This window comes from Poeciliopsis prolifica, unplaced genomic scaffold (assembly GCF_027474105.1).
Source record: "Poeciliopsis prolifica strain line A6 unplaced genomic scaffold, Auburn_PproV2 SCAFFOLD074, whole genome shotgun sequence".
In the NCBI taxonomy this organism is placed as follows: Eukaryota; Metazoa; Chordata; class Actinopteri; order Cyprinodontiformes; family Poeciliidae; genus Poeciliopsis; species Poeciliopsis prolifica.
Window position 1 is genome coordinate 549,848 of NW_026562449.1, and position 23,950 is coordinate 573,797.

Here is a 23,950-nt window from a genome sequence, read left to right on the forward strand (position 1 = left end):
TCGGAGATTCTGACGTAAACAGGAAGAGAACACGTTTCCGTGCATTTCATTGGCCAGTGGGACCTGTTTACAAAGATTATTCATCACGATTGGCTGGTCACTCTTTCTCCGCTGAATGATTGAAGCGGAAGATTTTGAAGTTGAGCTTTATGTGCTCTGATTGGTCGGATTTCTCTTTGCCGGGTTCATTACGTTTTCAACTTTAGTGTTACCTGGAGACGTTTAAAAGGCATAGTCATATGGCAAGCCATAATAGTCTAGACAAAATGTTTTGTCCTCGACACAGGTGTCATTTTCTGTAACTTCACCATGTTTGAATAAATTTGAGACATTTTACTTAGGTTTTAGAAGTTCTCTGCTCACATCTGAAAAGTCAATATTTTGATTGTTGACAGCTTTCAGAACATCCACACTTCCTTCTTTCTTACTGGAAGTAAACATGCTTTTTACACCATTCAAGTTCAGATTTTTTTGGGAGTCCTATTGTTAAAATGAGTCCTATTGTTAAAATGAGTTCTATTGTTAAAATGAGTCATATTGTTAAAATGCCTAGCTGAGGCTGTTGTTGTAACAAATAAACCAGACTCATCTTTTATGATTCATTTGTTAAGGTGTAGAAGAGGGCACATGTGACACCATGTGCATGAGTTCTTACCCAAACATACCATCACAGGATCCTGAAACAGCACAGTTAGAATGTATGTGGCTGCTTCTCTTGCGAAGAAAAAGAAATCCTGCCAACACTGTGTTTTTCAGACAATATCTCAGATATCCCCAACAACAGAATAGAGGATTGATAAAAGAAATATCTGCACTGGTCTTCTGCAGTTCATTCCTGTACTTCCTACAAAATTGTTGATTGTGAAATGACTTCTTTGCTACTCTTTTTTTTTTTTTTTTTTTTTTTTTAAGACTGTTATCCAAATGTTCTCCCCCTAAGCAACACTCTAGGTATGTTTCTGATGAGGGAATAACATTATGACACGATAGAATATGTAACCATTCAAAACCAACATTAAAATTATTTGAGGCTCCTCAGTCTATAAATATGTTTTACTCGTTTTAGAAGGGACATTTCATCTGTATTCACAGAATAAATTAGCTCATCATTTAGAAGCAGGCTAAAAAACAGGAAAATTAAGGATTTTTATTGGAAACATTTTTTATTTGAAACATTTTAAGCAGATCTAAATATTTATTTGCAGTAAATCTGTATTGTTGCTGTACAATTATGCAAAGAATGTAAATTCTTGGCAAAGTTGCAAAGTTTGCAAAGCATGTTACTGCCAAAAATGTTTGGTCATGATTGTACATGTTACAAAACATTACAGTATTTTTCAGGGCTCATTTTTATCATGTGTTTGATCTCAGTGAAAACACTGAATGATGAAAATTTTTCCAATACATACTGAAATAAAACTTTAAAGTAAATTAGAATTTTTTCATTGCTTCTGCAATTGATAGTTCAGCTTTTTGTAGCAGATGTACAGTACGGTTCTTTTTTTTTTGTGTTCACTGAAAAAAAAGTGTCAGTGGCTTCTGCTGAGTTATGGAGATCACACGGTTCTGGACTGCAGGAGCCCAACTGAAAACAAATCAAATTGCCTGAAATATAATGAATCTCTTCAAACTTTTTTCTCAGATATTTTCATGGACATACAGACATCTGTGGATTCTGAACCAAACAAATATTAGTCTTATCAGCGGAAACACTGACTTCCTTTAAATCTCAACTAAAAACACACCTTGTATTGTATTTGGAATGTAATATGTAACAATGTATTGTTTATTCCATGACGCATGACTTCGTGTTTTGTGTTTTGATGTAAAGCACTTTGAAATGCCTTGCTGCTGAAATGTGCTATACAAATCAAATTTGATTGATTGATTATTGCAGCAATATTTAATCTTTTTCTGTTATTTATTGCACATGAGGATCAGAACTGAGGCAAAGAAATGATTTTGATAACTGCATGCCTTTATCTAACTGTGTTTGACAAGGCTCACCAGGAATACCAGAAACATTAATCGGTAGACTACCTTTGTTTTAACTTATTAAAACACATCAGGTCTCACAGTTTTATAAACGTAACTCTTGGCAGACACAAACCCCATCTGTGAGCCTCTGCCCAGCTCTATGTTCATTGTGTATGCAATAGTGTGAGCAGGTTGTGCATAATGATGTCTGAACTATGTGCATGTGGGATCCATGAAGGCAGGCTACAGTATTTATATGTCTAGATAGAAATATATGGATGAAAATACACACATTGAGAAGGATGAGAGGCATAGGCTGGGAGGAAGGAAGGGGAGCAGGGTTCATAACTGCTTGTTATTCATAAAGGTAGCTGCTGTAGTGTGCAGAGGGAGAATTCCAGTGGAGCCTCTTGAACATGACACACCTCCAAACACTGGTTGATGTCTCGCAGATCATTCAAATTTAGAAGACACAAACATTGGGAACTTAGTAGTGTAAGAGTACAGGTTAACCCATGCCTTAAAGGAGCAAATAATAATATCTGAATATAGGCATTATTAGGGCTTTGTCCATCTGTATTGTCATAGCAAAGGTCTTTTCAAAGTGTGGGTCATCATCAGTAGCCTGTTTACACAAGGCTAACTGAGCTATCATCGCATCAGAGTAGTTTGTACTTTTAGCTCTGTAAATGACAAGGCAGCTGTAGCATCATATCATGTGGCGCTATGCAGAGCTAAAGCAGGTAAATCTCACAACATTCGTGAAACAAATGATGTTGCCATACTTAAGTATGGCATCAGCATCAAGTACAAAGAAATAATAGTAATAACATTTTGTTGAGGGGCGGGGTATGATTGTTGATTTGCTGTCTGAAGGGGGGTGACTTTGGAAACAGCTGCTGTAAAATAATAAAAAGCTTCATTGTGTTACATTACTGACTGAATTAAGTGTTTTACCATTACTATCTATGGTAAAGAAACAACTACTACATTTGCTGTTAATATCTATGCTACAATTAAAAACAACTTTACTTCGGCAAAATTCTGTAAATAAATATATAAATATAAATATAAGACACAGAAAACAAAATATTTTTTAAATATATAAATTCTGGGGTCTTTCTACATGAAGTTAGTATGGTCTCTCTGAGAATGTGTATTCTTCCTATATTCCAGTTTCTTCCCACAGAACGCACAAGACAACAGCAGTGGTGGATTGAGATCAAACAATCTGGCAAGGAGGTAATGAAACTGACCACTTTTTAAATTCTGGGAATGTGGAAAGGAAATATGATGACTATGTGTATGGATGGAGGAAACCCTGATCAGGGAAAGTGACTTATAAACAAGGGATCTCACTCAACCAAAAAACTGAACCAAGAAGAACCTAAGAAACTCAACAGAGGAATCTACAGTTACTATTTGTAGAGAACACAAATAGTAACTGCAGTTAATAATCAAAATTGATCTAAATACAAAAACATTGAAAAATTAAAATCAAAGAATATTGGATTATGACAGTCATAGTTCACTTTTCTAACCATTTTCCAGAAGCATTTTCCTTTTAATTATTTTTATTATGCACATAAATATACAGCAATAAATATACAGTAAGATAAATAGGAATCCTTCTGAAAATAACCAACAAGGTTTAACCGTAACTTTTCCCTCCTTCTTGACCTTCTGATATCTACAAATTATATCTACAACAGCATATCACTTTGATGCACAGTCCCATAACATACAGACAGCACTAATTGGTTATTCAAATGATGTGTGGTAAAAGTTAGTTTTTTTATGTAAATTTTCATTAAGGTTATTTATGAAGCTTACCCTAACCCCAAACATAAAATACAAAGCTGTTTAGGTCAGTTAGCATTAGCGTAAATGTGGCTGTTTACTACATTTATACCAATCAATTGGACCAAACAAATATTAGAGATTGGACCAGTTTTTCTTTGGTTCTGAATGGGATTGTCTGCTGTAGCTTCACATATGACCATCCAATTCTGGGTACTTATAGATAATGGATGGATGGAAGGACAGATCTTGTTTTTAATAAGCAGGTAACATAGAAAACCTGTTTTTCCCTTTAATTTATTGCATGCATCACAATTAACTTTGTATTTAATTTGGTGGCCCCAATGGAGAATACCCATTGGGGCCATGTTTTAACTTCCTGATTTACTGAAGTGTTGAATATTTCTACACATTTCCTCATGTGGTCCTTTATTTTGTGAAGTGCACTTGTTCATTCTGCAGTAAAACATTCCTACATAATACTGCCACTCCTGTACTTCACTTGGTGTTTGCAAACTTTTCTATTGTTAAATGTTTAACAGTACATTGGTCATTGTTGATTAGGTTTGCAGTTTGAAACATTCTGGGTTTTTTTAATGTTTTTGGATCAATGCATTCTCACTCTCCAGGTGCTTCTGAGCCCATGTTGGTACAGTACTTGTTTTACTGTGAATAAAGAGACTGAAGCTCTGAAAAACCTATGAACTCAGAATGGAGTTTAAAGTATTTTATTCTGGAGATGTAAAGACTCATCTGGAGCGGCCCGGAAATTCAGTCACAACACGAGCCTGAAAAGTGTTTTATTTAAAAAAGAGACAGATGGTAGGGGAGAGATTGGTGATCTGAGAAACACTCCAAATGAATCCATTAGTGTGTGGGATAAACACACTAACCTGATCTGCCAATCAGCTGTAGTACTGATCAGCCAAGAGGCAATGAACGGAGCAGACTCTGATGAGGGGTCAGGAGTGAGAACCCAGGAAATAAAATTGTTGATGCATAAATCTGCGTCAGTCCATCATGACGTGTTGACCCCCCCCCCATATCATTCAGTACATGCACAATTAATTCCTCATCCAAATCCTGGGTCAGACGGGCAGTGCAGTGGACATTCACAAAGAGGCACAGAGAAAAGTAATTATTTGTAGGAGCAGGCGTAAGTGGGAAATCCGTAAGACATGCGTGGGTCGAGGCCCAGATAGACAAACAACGACAAGAAGACAAGTGCAAGGCAAAGGGGACAACCCAGGGAACAAGAGCAAGAGCACAACGATGAGGATGAGAGTGTTGGAAGACTAGGTGCATAATGTGTTTGAAATCTGGCAGCATGAGTGTGTTTGAGTGAGGCTTAAGAAGGGGAATAATCAGGGAAGCAGCACAGATGTACAGAATAAATGGTAATGAGGATGAAACATGGCATGGATCAGCTCAGAGACAAAAGACACAAGGCAGATTGTGAATATCACAGGAGAGATGGTCAACAAATTGGAGGACAGGGGACTGAAAGGAGGGAGAGTTGGTTAATCAATCGTTTCAGAGAGTAGTGAGGAGATGTGAGATTGTCTGGAAAGTCTTTATATTTATTTGGTTCCAGAGTTTGTTGGTGCGGTGGATGGGTTCTATACCCAATTGAGGCTAAGGTTGGCAGATTCAAAAAGACTCAAGTGTCTTGAGTTGCTGTGAAAGGTGTCAAGGAGATCTTGAGAGAACACCAGAAGGTTGAAGCCAGCAAGGAAAGACAGCAATTGATCACTTGAAATCATCCCTTTGCATCTCTTCAAGAAAACATTTCATGTTATTGGACCCAGTATTCTTCACTTGGTAAATTGTTCCTAATCATGTTTGCTCTGTACCAGCTGCTTTCAAACACAATGTAGTGTAAACTGTTATTAAAAAGAAAAATCTTGGTGGTATTATGATGTTTGTGATGAGTTTTGGTCTGTTACTTTTAATACGGTTGTTGGCACTAGAGCCCATTATAATTATCTTTGCAGGAGGCGTGCTGTGGTGGTGCATGGGTTTAGCACGCCCCACGTTTGGAGGCCTCAGTCCTCAATGCAAACATCGCGGGTTCGACTCTCTGTCTCCTTGCCCTCTTTCCTGTCTGCCTACTGTTGAAAATACGAGCCAGTAACACTGCAAAAACTTTTCAAAGAAAAAAATGATTAAAAATAAATAAATAAATAATTATCTTTGCAGGAAGAGGGGCAGAGAGAAGAGGAAGACATGCACAGAATAACCCGGGGCTGGGAATCAAACCCATGACAGCAGTGTTGAGGAAAGTAGCCTTTGTATATAATAATGATCAACATGTGAAGGGCACATTCACATGTTGATGATGGCATGCTACTGGACTGTAGTTACAGCTGCCCTGGGGCAATCTGATAGAAGGAAGGGTTCTTCCTTTAGATCCATCAAAAAAGAAGCTATAGTGGCTAATTTGCAAGTGGAGAAAGATTCCACTGTTTTTGTCTTGAAGAACTTTTTCATTATTTTGGCATAAGTTTTAGAACGCTTTTCTGTCTGGAGAAGTGATTTGCCCAAGGACACAAACAACAAAGGCAGGCAGACTGGGAATCAAGTCGGCAATCCACTGATTGCAGCGCAAACTTCCACCACTGTTGTCACCATTGCCCCCAACTAAGATCTGCCGTAGATTTTTATTGATCTTTTATTATGTTTCCTGGGTTTATTTTATAGACACAACTGCTGCTGAACAGTTGATCACAATGTTCCTTTGTACAGATTTCAACATAAAAGTGTCAAAGGCACTGTCATGTCATGGATTTTGTCTTATTTGTCAGAAAAATATTTTTCTATTTCCATACAAAAGTAAATTTCTTATTTTCCCCCAGCTGTTGCTGTTTACCCAAATGTTAAACCTTACAGGTCCTCATTTGTGTTCATTTTACATGCTCCATTTGGGATTAATATTTAGGAAGTAATTTCATTATTATATCATCATCATGTTGATTCAAATTTGAATTTTGAGGGAAATTAAATGTTCTTGTAATTCAATTTTAATGCAGATTAATTTTACTTTTGACAATATTTGCCCCACTTCAATCTACTGTATTGTCTTCAAAAAGTAAAAGTAAATAATAATACTATTACTACTACTACTAATAATATATATAAAAAAGATCACTCATAAAAACTCCTTCTATTTGGAAATTACACTCCCATAGAATAACTAACTGATTTTCTGATTCTTGATCTTCATCTCATTGTTTTCTGTCACAAGAGATCTTGGAATGTTTCAGATAATTATTTTAAATTAGATAAGAAAGTCAAGACCAGATTGATCAGTTTTGTCAGATCTCTGGTGTGAAAACTTTTCTTCAGTTAGAAATCTTTGAAAATCCTATTCATAGTATGATTACCTCTAGATTGGTTAGAATTGCTACAAAATGCCATGGAATGTTTGCAGACTGTCAGAAGTCATGATTATATCACCCCAGTTGTGGCTGATTAGTAGTGGCTGCTTAAGTTTTTTCCATCAGTCTATCCATTGTTTATACCAGGTTACCTTTGCAGTATTGTGCGGTAAGCTGGGTGAGGGTGTGAATGGGAGGGGGTACAATATTAAGTTTAATACTGACTTTAAAAGTATTTTACTTGCCTTTAATGTCTTACATAGTTTGGCATTCATTTATTTAACATATATTTAACATATATTCTCAAAGGAACATTGGGATCATTTGACCAGATGCTTTTATTGCAGGTCTAAATCTTAGAATAAAGTGAATTTTGTAAAGACAACCTCTAAATTCTGTACTGCCTGTAACTTGATATTTGTACTGAAGAGTCCATATGTCTTTCAAATCCTCTTGAAAACATATCTTTTCATGTTTGTTTTTAACTCCAGTTCAGTTTGAGTTCATTCTGGTGTTTTATACTGCATTGCCTGCTTATTATGGCGTTTTTATTCCTAGTTTATTTTCTCTATTATTCATTGATCATACTTAATTTTATTTTGTCTTTCTAAATCACATTTAATTTTGTGAAGTACATTGGCCAACTTTATTTTTAAATGTGCTATAAAATAGACGGTGTATGTAAATGTCTGATTTCAACTATTGATGAAAGAGAGCAAAAACAACACAATTTAGTATATTTTAACTGAAACTGTAAGATACAAGTCCATGTTACTATTTATGCCAAAATGCAAGTAAACAATATTAGACATAAGAACTACGAGTTTAAAAATCAACTATTATTTTTTTGCTCGACAGACATGACCCAATTTTTCAGTTATTTTTCAAAACCAGTTCGCCTCTTTGCAGACGCTGTTCTTGTTTATGCTAATAATAAAGGATTAATGACAGACAGCGGCAGCCTTGGCTGTAGAACAGATTCTCCCTGCATTGTGGACTGACAGGGTTCTTGGCTCTGGTACAAGAAACAACATTTGTCGTGGTGCCTTTGCAAAAATAGCTCCGGAGTGACTGGAGACTGGCTGTGCGGAGGGATACAATAGTTCTGCGGTTTGTGAATCCTTAGCAGCGGAGAAATACTAGCTAGCATGGATTTGGTGCGGTTCAGTGTTCCACTGTTTTTTTTCACCCTCAAACAGAAGAGACTAACGCTTGAGCGGGTGGAGATTGCTATTCTATTAAATCCCCACTGTCGGGTTTTCAGGTTTTACTAGCGAACAACTTTCTTTATCTTTTTTTTTCTTTTTTACCGTTGGATTCCTAGTAGCCACTTTAATGTCATAAATGACACGTCTGTGAGGTCGTCCTTGTTGGGAAGTTTTCCGAGGGGGGTTCGACCAGCAAAAGGCCATGGCAGTCGAGGCTCGGCCGGAGCTGGTCGGAAAACGGTTCCTCTGTGTCAGCGGGGACGAGCCACCTGAAATCGGCGATATTGTTCGGTTGCCATGGAGGTCCGGGGTAATACGAGCCGTCAGCAACCGTGACAGCACCAATTCCGACCTGACGGTAAGGAATGTGGGGATTTTTATCCTGCCCTGTGGTAAATTACATGAAACACAAATGGGAAAATCTGTGGTTCCTGGCGAGGCAGCGAGGTCCTGTGGTAGGATTGGCAGGATGAAAGATTTTTCTTGCTTTGTTCCCATAGATACGAGACCCAAGACTCAACACCTTGTATTGTTTAGTGTATTTTCGCTGCGGTGTGTGTAGATGTGCCCGTTACTGACTGCACAAGCAGCCAGCCAGGCAGTCAGGCTGCCAGCGAGGGGTTATGGAAAGCAAACAGCTAGCTGCGGGCAGACACTTCTCTGCATATTTACATGGAAGTCCTCAGAGTTTCGCAGTCCATGTAACATTTTCTGTGGCCACATCAAACCTGTGTGTTCGTGAAAAGAATGTGTAAGCCGCAGCGGGCTATCAGGTGGTAGGTGTATAATCAATTAGTGCAGCCAAACAGCTGGCAGGTCTTGTTGGTGCTGCATTTGTTTAAACATGTGGAGGAATTTTACTCCCCAGCAGCTAAATGTTTTAATCTGCTGTACACTGCAAATCAGCTGACGGTGGTGAGCTTAGCTTTTCAGTGTTTCTCTCGCCTTACAGACTTAAGGTTGAACTAATCCCCATTAGCTCTTGGCTACACAGTGTTGGTAATTTATTCATTTGTTTATTTGTTAATTCCCCCCCATACTGCCTGTCCTAAAAATAAGCTCAAACTGTTAGAAAAGACTACATCTTTGTATAAACGTGCGCTGTAGCTCAGACAATAGCCAGTTACTCATGGTGTGGAGAATTGTTCAGATTTTAAAGGGAACATGCTGCCAAATGATGAGCCACTGAGCAGCAGCAATCTTTTTGTTTTTGACCCTCAGATGCAATAATAAAAAGGCATATTTTTCACAACTGGTGCCAACCATGGCAATACAACTACACAAGAAAAATATATGTCTTGACAAGCCCTTGGCTAGGTACACAGGATTTTTCCCCACAGTACACACTGTACAGTATGCCTATGCTCAGTTTTCTTTTGTTCCCAGACACCTTCTGTCTGCCTGTGCAGATAACTGGGCAGAGCCTAGCACTGAACTGATTTGATCATTTCGCATATTCTCTTTGTGTGCATGTTTTGCTGATTGAGGATAGCCTCTCAGGATGTATTATCTCTACTAACAGAGATCAGCTGCTACTGACAGAGCTTTGTGCTAGTTATTCTTTGTGTCTGAAGTAATGGGTAAGACATCAGCTGTAGTTTGTTTCTCATTTGCTCTCTAGCATATATTCAAGCTTAAAAGTAGGACAATGTTTGTATCACAAGTTCTTGTGTTTTGTTGTTGAGCGCTTCTGCAGCTTTCCAAATGAAATGTTGGTAAACAGATTTTTCAAGCTACAGGATCAAAGTTTGGTTGTTTTCAAATTAGATAAAATATTTCAGATTTTGCATTTACATGCATCACAGGTTCATGAATTAATTAGTGTTGCACTGCTAAAGACTCCTCAGAGTGACAATTCCATGAACTGCATTGAAATATGCTTATGATCCAGCGAGTTTCCTGGTAGAACTCTGGTTTCATCCATATTATGGTGTTCAGTCAGTTTAAAAAGATGAAAACTCTAAATGTGAATTCAAGCTGTCAGGATTTTGTCAACTGCTTGTCAGATTGTCATTGATACAACTTTTTTTGCCAAGCTTTCTGACTCTATTAATTGTCAGTTCAGTAACATTCCTGAGGAGAGAAAAAGTAAAACCAATTAAGGCCTTATTTCACCTGTTTGTCTATGCTTTGTGTATTTTTTTACCTTAGAGTTAGATGTTGACATTAGCTGAATAGTTGGTGCACTAGTTTGGAAGAAAGAATGAACATATTTGTCACTGGGATTGCAGAATAACTGGAGTACCAGCAATAAAATCTGAGAGTTTCAGCAACTGACTGAGAGCAACCATCTCAGAGGTTCATTTTTATTGTGTTATTAATTGTAATGTACAAATCTAATAGTATGAGAATGATAATTGTCCTTTTCATTAAATGAAGCATTTGTAACCTAATTTATTTGATGACTTTGCTGTTGGCTAGTTAAGAGCTCCATGTCTTTTGCCCCCATGTTCCTCCCCAGTTGATGTTTGTTTTGGTGACTGCAACTGTTCACAGCATGTTTGTGTTTGAACAGAGATTTGTGGGGCATTTTTGAACTAAATATGGAATAGGTTTTGACAACAGATGATTTCATGCTTTGGCATCTTAAGACGTGACAAATATTGGTCAGTTTGTTGACATTCACACTGTTCCTCATTGTTCTGACAAAATCTCGACAGTACAGTGTTTATGCTCATTTTTAATAAAAATGGAAGCAAGCTGACAAACTGTTTTATGCAGACGCTAAAGTTGAAATATCGAGACTCGCACACACTTCTCAATGTGCGAGCAACAAAGTTTTGTCTTCCTGTGAAAGTGTGCGTAAATGGTGAAGGTGTTTTTTCAGCACTCATCAATATCTTAGATTTGTGTCCATATTGTTTCTTCCTGTACATTTATATTTATTTTGTGGTGAAATCAAATGCTAGAAGACCTTTAAATTAACTCGTAAAATATAAAGTGGCAAATGGGAAAAAAAAATAAACAAGCAACAAATTTGTTTATAATGTGCATTACTTTACAACTCTAACATCCATCTGTGTTTAGGAGATGGCCTGGTAGTCATACTTTACATTTGCATTGCTTGTTATGTAATCACATTGTTCATTGATCAGTTCAAAGTCTGAAGAGAAATGTAAGGTCAGACAGTAGAACTTTCGTTATCAATCAAAGTGCTTCAGATATTAATCTGATGCTTATATGTTTTTGTGTTTTAGTTGCTCACTACATATATAAAGTACAATAAAAGTGTAATTTTATGTATATAAAAATTTTAGATTAGATTTCTGCTAGAGGTTTGCCAATTTCCATGAAAAAGTGCATGACCAGTGATCGCCAATCAGATAAAAAAAAATATCATTTTCCTCTACCTCCTCTGTGCTCTTCAGAATTACTCAACTTGGTCAGAAACAGCCAATCAGAACCAGCATTGATCAGCTGGCCAAGCTCTCAGGAAATTTGGATTGTTTATTTTGATTCAACCTGCATTTGACTTTTAATAAATGTTTTCTGTTTTACTTGACATTTTGTGATATAGGCAATGCAGAGAACCTTACTGTCAAATATTATTTTACTGATTGTTGGTTTTTGACTGAGTATTGAGCTGCTGAATTGTGCCTGCAAGTACTTTGTATGTTTTATGTTTGAATTAGGTAAATTTAAAGCCAAATCAGAATTTATTGCCAGTTCATTTTTCCATTTTGCCAGATAACATAGTAGCATTGATACTTATCTTGAAAAATTGACAGCCAATCCACGTGATCAGCAATGATCAGTGATCAGCCCCACTGGGTCATCGGAATCTGCAGCAAAAAACCTGAAAAGAGCATCCCTAATTTCTGCTCATATCCCTCTTGTAACTGAGATCTGGAGCTCTGTGGGGTTTTACCCGGTTAAATAAAGAAAGGAAAGAGAACGCAGTATTTCTACAGAATTCTGAAACGCTCCAAATGACGAGCCATAATCCGATCTTACCCACTATCTCTGTAGATCCTGTAAGACTTTTTATAATAAACACACAAATATGAACCATTCATTACAGAATTGATTACAGATTGACTTGTGTTGATTGTAAACAATCTGCTGAGATGGTGGGCCATGTGGGCTTTCTGATCATAAGGGGTACAGCTTATGTTGTCAACTTATCCAATCAGCATAATACCAGTGGAGCATTTCCACTCCATAGGAGAGCTCTGTTGTGATAAACAGGCAGGCTGTTCAAGTAGATTCATTGCTTTACACACAAGTTAGTTTTGCACCAGAATGTTATCTACATCAGATTCTGCTGATAACCACATTGCTCACATCAGACAGATGATAGAAGTGATGCAGTGGCCCGGCTCAGGTGCTGAGCTGCTTCACCTGTGTTTGCTTGGTGTCATATTCCTTCATCACAGTTGTTCTGCATTTCTGGATTCCCTTACTGTTCATAAAAGTTACAGGCAGGGTTACACAATATATCCTAAATTTATATGCAATATGCATATACCAAGGAAAATGTTTGAGCTTCAACAGGTGTTGGCCAGTCAAAGGAAAAAATCTGACATTCAGCGTAGCCATTATTTTTGGTATACTTTGATTGGCGAATAAATGAAATCTGCCATACGTTTACATCACCACCACCTGTACTTTTGGTCGCTGCCTGGTCATTGACTCTGCTTATTGCTAAAATAATAGTTTTGATATTTCTCGCCAGCTGCTTGGATCTTTTTGAGCTTCTGCTGGCCAGTTCACTTGTTGGTTTTCCATTTTGATGTGCATGTGAACCTGATCACCTCTTTAGAAGAATCCTTGTCCCTATAAATTATGACTGAACATAGATGGTTTGTACGATTTCTGAAGCATTTCTCGTCATTGGTTGCAGTTTGGTGTCTGTCTTTCTGTGAGCTTGTCTCTAGTCATTTTGAGTTTCCATGAGGTTTGATAGGTTCAGTTGGCTTTAGTTATGTTTATAAAGCCTTTTGTTCATCATCCCTCAGTGGTTCAGTTAAGTGTGTGATCTTCAGCTGTAAAAATAAATCCAGTCTGTCAGTGTGAATGCTGTTTTCAAAATCTGTTGCTACTATGACTTATCGCAAGTCACATCATTCACTTTCTTTTCTTATATTTCATGATTTTCTAAAAACCTGCAGCCCTTTACTTCCCCTGTGGTGGATCTGAGGGGGATATTTGGGAACTGACTTGTTATTTTGAGCTCCTTGTTCCATGTCCTCATCTTTCAATTGGGTTAAAGAAGTGAACAGTTCATGGAATGATAGGATGTTCTGAAAGTTAACTGAATAGCGTGCACAAAGCATTCCTTTATCATTCTGGCTTATTTTGGTTATGTTTACACGAGACCACTGCCCAGGAACTGCAGGTATTGTCGGCTGTTGATTGGTGAAAAGTTTCACATTTAGACACCATGAGTCAGCTACAGTTGTCATGCCAGGCCACTAGATGGCACAGTGATTTGAAGATGCCATCAAATGTGCATTTGACCCTTGGCTTCCACCTCATAGAACAAAAATGTATTTTATGTTAAACAATACATATATACTTTATATATATGTATTGTTTATACAATATATATGTATATACAATGTATTGTGTTACACCTGTAACACAATACAGTTACTAAGTTATCTACCATTGTTTTTGTTGTTTGCTTGTGCTTGCATAGAGTAAGCCCAACAGCACTGTGTTCTGCAGAGTACTCGTTACAAAAAGTTTCACTCTGAAACTTGGATTCAACACATGCTGGTGTGAGATACTCCGGTCCGTGGTGTCGTATGAACGAGCGTCTGGATCAAAAACATTAAGGTTCAACTGAAGAGTGACTCTGTGTAAACGGGGCCTTTAATATTTCTTGAATTATCACGTGAAGTCGCTCAAACATGCTCTTTGTCAATTTTCATTTTGTTGAGGATCTCTTCCAGGAATCTCACTGGTTCTGGCCATTAAAGTTCTTTGTGGTAAGCTCAGTTTGGCTGCAGTTTGCCCCAGTGGCAAATAATTACCGTGATAGAAGTTGATTTTAAAGTTCTGCAGGTTTTCATTTATTCTGCTGTCAGCCCAGCAGTATGAATAGAAACTGTTGGAGGTATGGGTTGCAGGGGTGTGGAGCAGTCCCTGTTACAATATAATTTTTGTGCGAGATGTTAAATACTAAACAGACAACATATTTGTAGAGAACAAACAGCCCTTAGTGTTTTATCAGGAATTAAATGTGACAAGATTTTAGATTACCCTCAAAAGTGCATTTTTGTGAAAGTCTATTGATGAAGACAGTAATATTTAAGTTTGCCATACTGGTGCCTGGTGGTCGGGGTCCATTCATGGTATGCCATGTTTTTTAATTAAAAATGTTAAATATGACGTGATAATTGTATGTTGACATTGTTGGAAATACTTAAACACAGAACTGTAGAGTCTTAAAAACAACAAACAAAAAATCGAATTAAAATAAATATTTTGGACGTGTTAAATCCCAATTAAGTAAACAGCCAGTGACATGTCACATGTAGAGCTGACCCTAGGCATGAATTGACTGAACAGCTGCTTAGCTAACATATTGACATATTTTGAATTTTAACATATGTTTATTGAAAATGAAAATGCTGTTAAATTTGATTTAATGGTTTCTGGTAAACTCTTTACAAGAGTTCTACAAATTTAAGCTTTAAAAGAGCTGATAAGTTTACTTTGTAAAAGTGCAAAGAACAGTCTTCATAATTTTTGTTTCCATAGTTACAATCTGATGCCATGAGTTTAATTTTTGGTTTGAGCTCTGCTTGTTCAAAAATTCATGCTAATGATGATAGAGACCAAAATGTTCTATTTTGTGACTGTTAGTTTATAATAATTGCCATAGAGTTGTTTGTTTGCCCAGTCTTTATGGGATGAGTTATTTTGATCTCTATTCTTCAGCCAGCTGGCCCTGTCGGACTCATTCACATGTTACAGGTTAAGTCTGTGGTCGCGCGATACTCTGTCTTCTCAACCTTTGGAGTGAAGCAACGGAAGAGAAACAATTTAATTTGGCGCAGTTTGAGGCATTGTGGCGCTGCGTGTGTGACATCCACAGACCCAAACGCATCATTCACTGGGGAAACAGTCATAAACTTGATCAATTTGCAGCGCAGACACAAACCCAAGCTCTGTCAGAACATGTATGTGGTGAGTGCGTGTGAGATGTAAACACACACAGCACACTTAATTCTTTGTTCTCAAATACATATATTCTCTCCACGCACCTCTAAAAGAGTCACTATTGGTTGTATTTACGGTTCACATTAAGTTTGAGCAAGCAGAAAAAGCACTGTGGCTTTTAAACTTGCCTACCTTGGTGCACTCTTCTCTGAAGAAACATGAGGGGTCAGTATAAATGCTGATACAGGTGAAGCTTCTATGCCTTCCAAATCATCCAGTTTGAGTGGAAGATGGCACCACAAACTGTGCTGAGATAAACATCAGAGATGCAGCATCAGCAGCATGCAAGGTGGGGCAGCCACCACACAGAGAGGTGTACCCCTGCGACTTCACACCCTGTTCAGTGTATAAACCCTTCTTTGAGGAAGGATTTCGCTCTCCTGATGTTCACAGCAGAGCAAAGACTCATGCAATCTGGGGTTACTGATGGACATAAAAAACAAACTATTTTAGCCTGGCAGGGGAAGAGCCTCATAATACATTGGGAAAACCCAGGACTGCTTTTCTAATCATTCTCCTTTTAACCATGTTCTCTTTCATGTTCTAGCTGTTGTATTTTAGTTTTTTGTTTTGACAGTTTTTCAAGACCATTATACTGGTAATCTCTTTTATGTACAGCTCTCTCTACCCGAGAGCCATTCGCAACAGCCATCAAGACATACGATACCTACCATATAGTTGGATCAGTTACCAACATATCAGGCTAGATTGCATCGCATTTATTGTAAGCCTAAACTGTAGCCTGTGGTTTGTGTTTTCTATTTCATTAAAATGTAACATGTTTAAGAGACTCTGCTTCTAATCTCTGTCCCTGAACTGTTTGCCCAGTCTTTATGGGATGAGTTTGGGCTCGAGGTTCTTGTGTGTGCCATTATGCTGTGTTAATTATGTTTGTTTGGCAGATAACTTTGTTACCTGGTTCTTCTTTATCACCTTATAGTCCAGTTTTTGGAAGAGGTATTATTTCACCAGCACCTCAAGAAATACCTGGACTTCTTTTCAGGTCTTTGAGATTTCAGTTGGTGACTGAACTGCTTTGAGTTTGTTTCAAATAATTCCAATCTGCAGACAATTCCAGATCTTTAGCTCATGTGTTCCATTACATTTTACAAGAGACCATGTTGTTTAAAAGCTCTCAGCTTTACTGTGTCACTGAAACCAGCTTACTGTTGGTTAATAAGATTAATTTAGAGTTGACTCTATTGGACACTGATGGAGAACAATCAAAAATTCTGTGATTGGGACTCCAATTTGAAACTTGCAACTAGTTTAAGAATGTCTTACTATTATAACAGAATTACAGCATATACTGCATACTTTATTTTCTTTTCTTTTTTTTAACAAAATCTTTTTGTATGAACACTGTATAAGCATGAGTGGTGTGTGTTTATGATATGGGAGGTCAATGGGGTTCATACTCATGGCCCTCAGTCAAGTCCTACAGAGGCCTTCCCTTCTCATTCATAGCTGGATAAAATAGCTGAATCCTTTGATTTGATTCATATACACTGGAGAAGAAATGCATCTAAAAGTTTCAGGGTGTGTGGTAGCTCTTGAGGATTAGACTTGAGCACCCCTCCCCCAGACTACTTACAAAAAGTCATTTTCAACATCTGTTAACTATTTTATTTTGAACATTGTACGATAATCAGCTTCACTTGAACATAGCTCAGAGACCCTAGAGTTAGGCATGAGTTGATCAAAATAATTCTGGGTTGTTGTCTTCTGGTCTGACTGCCTCCTTTTTTCCATCAGTGTTGGCTCACTCTGCTCTGCTCTCTTTTCAAGAATTAGTCTGTAGTTTTGTTTTAGCACTCAAACTATTGAAACAGAATAAATGTACACACATGCAGGCAGCTCCCTTTAACACTCTGATACAAAACTCAAAGCAAAAAAACGGAAAAAAACATACTGAATGCCCTTTGACCTCATTTTTAAAGATGGACTTAGTAAAATTGCTTACATAATGCTTAGGTTTAGCTCTAAAGTGTGCTCATTGGCAAGAATTAGCCATGTTGCAGCTAAAGGTAAAAGCAGGACATTCTCAAACTTTTTCACAAAAGGTCCAGATGGATATGTTATAATTTGAATATGCCTATATTTGGATCCTGATGTCAGATTGTGTGCTGATTTCAATTCCACCCAGTGGATATATTCTGACTATAATTGTATTTTCTTTGCATGTTGTCCATACAAAGCAAACAGCACAGAACATCTACGTCATTATTCACAACTTCTCCTTCTGTTTGCTGATTGGCTCGCTCGAAATTCTACCAGAGGAATCCAGTTCAGTGCAGACAGAGCAAAGAAGGGAGGCAATGACCAGGCTACTTTTTTTGTGGAAAAGGAAGAAAAAGTAATTGTGTATTTACTACAGATGAAAAAAATAAACACAGCATCCATTTGTTGATGTTGTTTTGTTCATCTGATGCAATAAAATCCAGAGAGTACATTGTCTCATTAACTGATTACTACCCATTTGACTAACTGGACCAGAGGTAGTCATTCCTTCTGTTAAATGTTTCTAACAAGCGTTTCTTTTTTAGTCCCAAAGGAAAAAATTGCCAACCTTCTGAAAAAGAAACCAAACTACTATATTCCTGATTTGACATTTTCCTCTTCATGAAGACTTTTAACATTGCTGCAAGGAAGCTAAGTGAATAATAAATCATAGCACTCTTTGTATTTAGCATGGTAATTTATGTTTGGAAAGTTATGTTTTTTGTTTTTTTTGCTGAAAGCTCATCCCGAGCAGAGCCTGACTTTCAGACATGGGGCATTTAACGGTCTCACTCATCCACATGAACAATGAATGGAAAGAGCAAGGCAACCAGCTAATTTTGCCTATGGAAGCTTTTGTTTCACACTACTCCTGTCTGTCTGTGTGTATGCGTGCGTACAGTAGCACACTGTACTCGGTGTGGCCAATCAGCAGAAAATGACTGAGTGGGGAAGAACCTTCCACATACATTCATGCATGGTTATTGCTGTGCTGCAGTTCAGCATGTATGCAGTGTGTTAAGGTCATGAAAATCAGTCTTATTCATATAATTGTGCCCAAAGAATAAGCACAAGAAATGCTATTTTAAAGTATTTATGTATCATAGTGTTGTTGATCTACGTGCGCATAGAAATGGTGTTAGTCATAGCAATCGTTGAATAATCAATAAACTCTAAAGGGGCAGTATTGTGTATTTTCTAGGTGCCATTTTATAACACAACCATGTAACTGTTCAGTTGTTATACAAAATGCTACATATATCAAATATGACTTAAAATAAATTTTACTTTATAATTTGACACCTTGGAATTGGGCCTCCATCTCGTTATAAGTTTGAAACTTCACATCTGGATTGTCTAAGAGAAAACTGGATTGTCTTAGACTGCCTTCCCTTGGCAGTCTAAGGAAAACTGCCTTTCTGCGACTTGCAGAAAGGCAGCCACTGCCAATGAAGCAAACGAAAGAAGAAAACGTCATCTCGCAATAGTGAGGTGTCATCTTCCTCCATGAAAGCTACCTGCATCTCCTGAGCTCACCTGCATTTACCTCAACTTCACCATCCTTCTGCAAAAAAACTTGAGCCTTTACTCAAGCCAGCTATTCCAGATAGTGTCTGGGATAGTTGGCTGCAAGATTAGAAATAGTAGAAATCATTGTCCCCATGAACAAAGAATCAGATATCTGAGCAACAAAAGACGGCAACAAATAAAAGGTTCTCTGGGAACATACTGTGTTTGCATACGTGGGATGCTGGGATTGTCCGAGCAGACTCACAGATTCTCTTCCCCTCCTCTGAAGAAGAGCCAGGAAAAATAAGATGTTTCTACTGCTTCATTCAAAGTACCTTAATCAGCAGCCAGGACTCACCCAATGATGATGGAGAAGCATATGAGAGTTGGCATCACTGAACACCAGGTTCTCTTGGCTTATGTCTTCAGGCCAAGAGACTTGAAGGTCTGAAAGCTGAGCACAGCTGTCTCCTTTAAGGTGATTTTCTACTGGTAAATTGCTGTAACCGCAGACAGATGATTTGGTTCATGCTGGAATCATTCAATGAATTGTTGCAGCCCCAGTTCTAGGACAGTTTTCAGGAAAGGACGTGGACATTCCTGTCTTATTGCCTTCATTTCCAAGTGTCACTTCCACTGAAGAAATTAACTTCTGGCTGAAGACCAGTGATGTAGTTTATTGGGGCTCTGGAGTGCCATCAATTTAGTTGGATGATTTCTCAATAGTATACCTAAAAGAATTCTGAATTTGCACCAGAAATTGGACTGAAACCCTGTTTATTGAGCACAATTTACTAGAAAGTCTCTTGTCATTCATGGTAATTTAACTTGAACAGACCAGACTGCGGTGGTTGTTTGATTGTCTTCTTGTGCCAATATAAGCACTTCTACCAGTCTCCTCTCCCCCTTCCTATCTTTTCCCCATCTTACTTTAACAGCCATAATTTAGTGATAGGGCTGTTGGATGTAGCAATATATCGGTCAATCTGGCTTCATACTCCTGTGACTCTACTTACTGTCGCACTGTAACAAACATATTCAACTTCTGTATAGAAATTGCAAAGAATGTGCTGAGCTTTACAGGGTTGACCAATCGCACACAACAGCTCACAAGTGTACCAGTGATGGATAGATGAGTGTCTTAAGTCCCAACTCTAAAACTTTCGTAGAGTCTATAGCTGGGAAAAATAGTGCAGAACTCACTGGTGCCCATGTGTCAGATTGTCTTGAGTACCATTGGTATGTTTTATTGTAGTTCAGTATATAACACCCTTCAAATGTAAGGATTTAATTTACTTGCACCTAGTTGGTAAGCTTGTGTCAGTTGCTTTATTTAGAAATTTGATTTTATTTTCTTAGACTTCAGGTTTTGTATGTGACGGCGAGGTTATGTGGTATTTGGGTAACTGGATACGCAGAATGTTAGTGGTTTGTTTTTTGGTGCCTAAGGAGACAGAATGAAATGTGAAGCCAAGATGGGCTAGCTGGATTTACCCCTCCCCCCAACGCTGAGGCACAGACCCACACACAGACGGTGCAGTAAAAGCTCCATGACACATTGCCTCTACAACAGTCATAAAGTCTTCCTTAGGCCCAAATAACCCTGGGGATGTAATAAACTTTAGCACTCAACCATCATAGTTACCAAGTGAATCTAGAACAGAGGACATAACAAGAATTAAATTAACTAATAATAAAAATAATGAAGCATTACTGAAGGACATATTGTTTTGTCTGAATAAGCATCTTGATTTCTTGATTTGTGATGTAGCATAATAATTTTGATAATTTCAGCATCTCAAGTAAAGGAATTTTATTCACACACTCTACTGCATGGTTTTTCATGCAGCATTAAAAAATTTTTTATTGAGGCTGCACAATAAAGCCAGTCACAATCATCATTGCAATTTAACATGCACCATGTTGCATCCTGACATGGTTGCATAGTTCTGTAATTTAGAACTGTGGATGTCAACCCACAATTGTTGATAATCTGCCACAAGTTATTTTTTTCATTAAATCATTATTTAACAGACTATGTTGATGATTGCATGCAAAGTACATGAAATAAAAAGGAATATACTTAGTTTTTTATTTTAACTTTCATTTTTAGTAGATAACCCTCACTTAAAACCATAACCAAAGTTACACTACAGAAAAAAATTATTTGAATAAAATTATTCATTTTCAAACTAAAAGAAATGGAACAACAGTGTAGTTCAAAGCATTCAGATTTACAAAGTTAGGTTTTCTTCTGTTTACCTTTCATAGTTAAATACAGAAAAAATAGAAACTTGAGCAGCATTAAGTGTAACACAAACATTGAAATTATGAGCGTGGAAGAACATGGCATGTTTCTGCTCCTGATAAAAGATTTGACATCCTGAGTTCTAGTAGAAAAAGTAAGCCTGAGTTCTGCCTCAGTGTATGCTCTGATTCTGTGTTTTCAGCTGAGCCAGAGCTGAGAAGGAACAAGTAGCGCCAAACCAGGGAAGGATTCTCACTCAGAGCAGAGCAGCACCAGAACTGAGAGAAGCTTCCCTCAACCAGTTTCAGGGAATCATCACATGATAGCTCCACCAGTTAACTCTCTGCATTGTTTGGCAGTGTTATGATTTCTGTCTTTAATGTCGAGGTGTGGCATATCCCACACATGGGCACGTCACATATCACAATAGTATTTCATATAAAATAAAAAGTTTCTTTATTTTAATAACTTAGTTCAGTTTCACACAAACTGATGTTTTCAAGTCTTTATTTCTGTTAGTTATGAATGGTGCCTATTTCTAGCAGTCATAGGCCAGAGGCAGGGTCACCCTGGACAGGTCCATCAAGTTATGTGGACATGGATATATCTGTAGTTTTGATCATAACTCTCGTTCTTACTTTGCACATGTTACCAGACTGTGTTACATATGCATTGAGCCACTGTTAAGTGTTAACTGGGATTGCAGGACATCTTTGAGTCAAACTATGCAAGATGCAATAGATTTTTCCTTTTTTTTCAATTTGAAATAAATTTTTGCCCTCTTTACATTTATAGCCTATATGAAGATCTGCTTTATATAGGTCTGGGTGACGATAACCTCTCCTATCCCCTCCAGTCACGTGTAATATTTCATATGTATGCATTCAAACTTGCCATTGATGTGGCTGGTTACTTGGATTTACTTTGACAGTCTTTCCTGGCATGGCCAGATAATGACAATAATATGGTCTGAAATAATTATGACTCTGCTGATATCTATATTAATCTGACATATTTATAACAACAGTGTGACACAGTATATTTCTGGCCTCCTTATTAGCTAAAAACAAACTCCACAGACACTGACATGGGGCTTTGCTGAAGGCTATACTACAAACAATAGAGTCGGAGTCTGGGATAAAGTAAATATTCCACTATTCTGCAGCCTAATAGGAAGAATTATTCCTGAAATACAATAACCCCCCCAGAGAAGCAGTTATTCAAAGCACTCAAGTTCCAATTTTAAATATATGTGAATTTAAGCTTCTGTAATTATTGTCATTAATATTTAACGCATGTGATTACATGTGCATTTAATTTAACTTAAACAAGATGCAGGAGTTTTACATGTCATGCTTGGTAACAAGCACATGTGCACGGTGGCTCTCTGAAGCTTGTCTTAGTCAAGCTTAGGAAAACATTACAGTAAAGATGATATTCTGTTTGAATCAGGGATGAAATTGAATCTTTAGTTGGGTTTGTGGTCATGATGACACCATTTGGTTTCACTGTAGCTTTTCACTGTCCCCCTCCTTGCATGGTAAAGTAATAACTAGCATTTGTTGTCCAGGCAGAACTGTGGTTGTCTGTGTGATTAGAAGGCTGGACAGAGATGCTGAACAATCTGAGCAACATTGCTCTCAGTTAATATGCAGAAGTCCTGAATAGGCCTGTTTCATTGCATGCATTTTGACTTGACTAAGTCGAGCCCTGGTGTGTGAGGACTCCATTCTGCTTGGAGGCAGCTCTGCTTGTGTGAATCCTACACAGGGAGTCTGACTGTGTGCTGTAGGGGAATGCCCCTCTGATGCTCTTGTACTTCTTCTATTATTTTCTGAATACATATTTTTCAACCAATCTTTTATATGTAGAAACATTTTGGTAAAAGTAATTCTTCTCAATTCTTCTCAGTAGTTCAACCTAAAGAACCTAAGGACTCCCATATACTCAGGTATACTTCACTTGTCAGAGGTTCACCATCCAGCCACACAGCCCACAGAACACCCAAAGAATATTTTTCCATGCTCGCAAAAAGTCTGAAGCCATGTTGTATTTGTAGCTTTTTCTAAAGGCAGTTTTCACACGTGATCCACATGGTCCAAATCAGTTGTTGAATTTGTAACATTTTCCTTTTGTTTAGTTTCCTTTCATACAGACAAAACTCCAAGTGACCCAAAGTTTGTTTTTTGTTTTGTTTGTTTATTTCTGGTCAGAGGTGTCCAGGACAGGAGGTCAGAAACAGGAAGCAGATACCAGACTCTGAACAGGTAGACATTTCAAAGACAATTTAATCATATCAGTAGCATGTTTCTGGAGGCTATTCTAGGTAAAATGATTTGTGAGGTATTTTGCATGATCTTGAGAACATGTCTTGAAAGATGCAGAAGTTTTTCTTCTGGCCCCCATTGTTTAATGTATTTATTCTACCACATCCCACAATGCAACATAAACCTGTCTACCAGAAGGTGTTTTGTTAAAAGCTTGCAACAGTAGCTGTGTTGGAATCACATTCATACTTTAAACCGAGTGGTCTTCAATTAATTTGAAAGTGTACCAAGAACACTTAAACAGTCCTGGTATGGTTGGTTGTTGGTCTGCACTCTTATGTGATTGCACTCTGAGAGTTAATTACTATTAAAAAGAGGAAAATATCATCCTCT

At 37.7% G+C, this 23,950-nt stretch overlaps 1 protein-coding gene across 4 annotated transcripts in view; it reads left to right on the forward strand.

Moving 5' to 3' along the window:
• The first annotated feature begins 8,297 nt into the window (after positions 1 to 8,297).
• The window catches only part of jmjd1cb (jumonji domain containing 1Cb), a 96,770-nt gene continuing 81,117 nt past the window's right edge, over positions 8,298 to 23,950 (forward strand). For 2 of the 4 annotated variants that reach the window (XM_055021168.1, XM_055021169.1), the window contains exons 1-2: positions 8,298 to 8,720; positions 23,504 to 23,557. In XM_055021168.1, the coding sequence (XP_054877143.1) occupies positions 8,565 to 8,720; positions 23,504 to 23,557 (210 nt within the window). In that variant the 5' untranslated portion in view covers positions 8,298 to 8,564. The remainder of the gene's footprint in view (positions 8,721 to 23,503; positions 23,558 to 23,950) is intronic. The other 2 variants (XM_055021170.1, XM_055021171.1) reach the window with 1 other exon arrangement.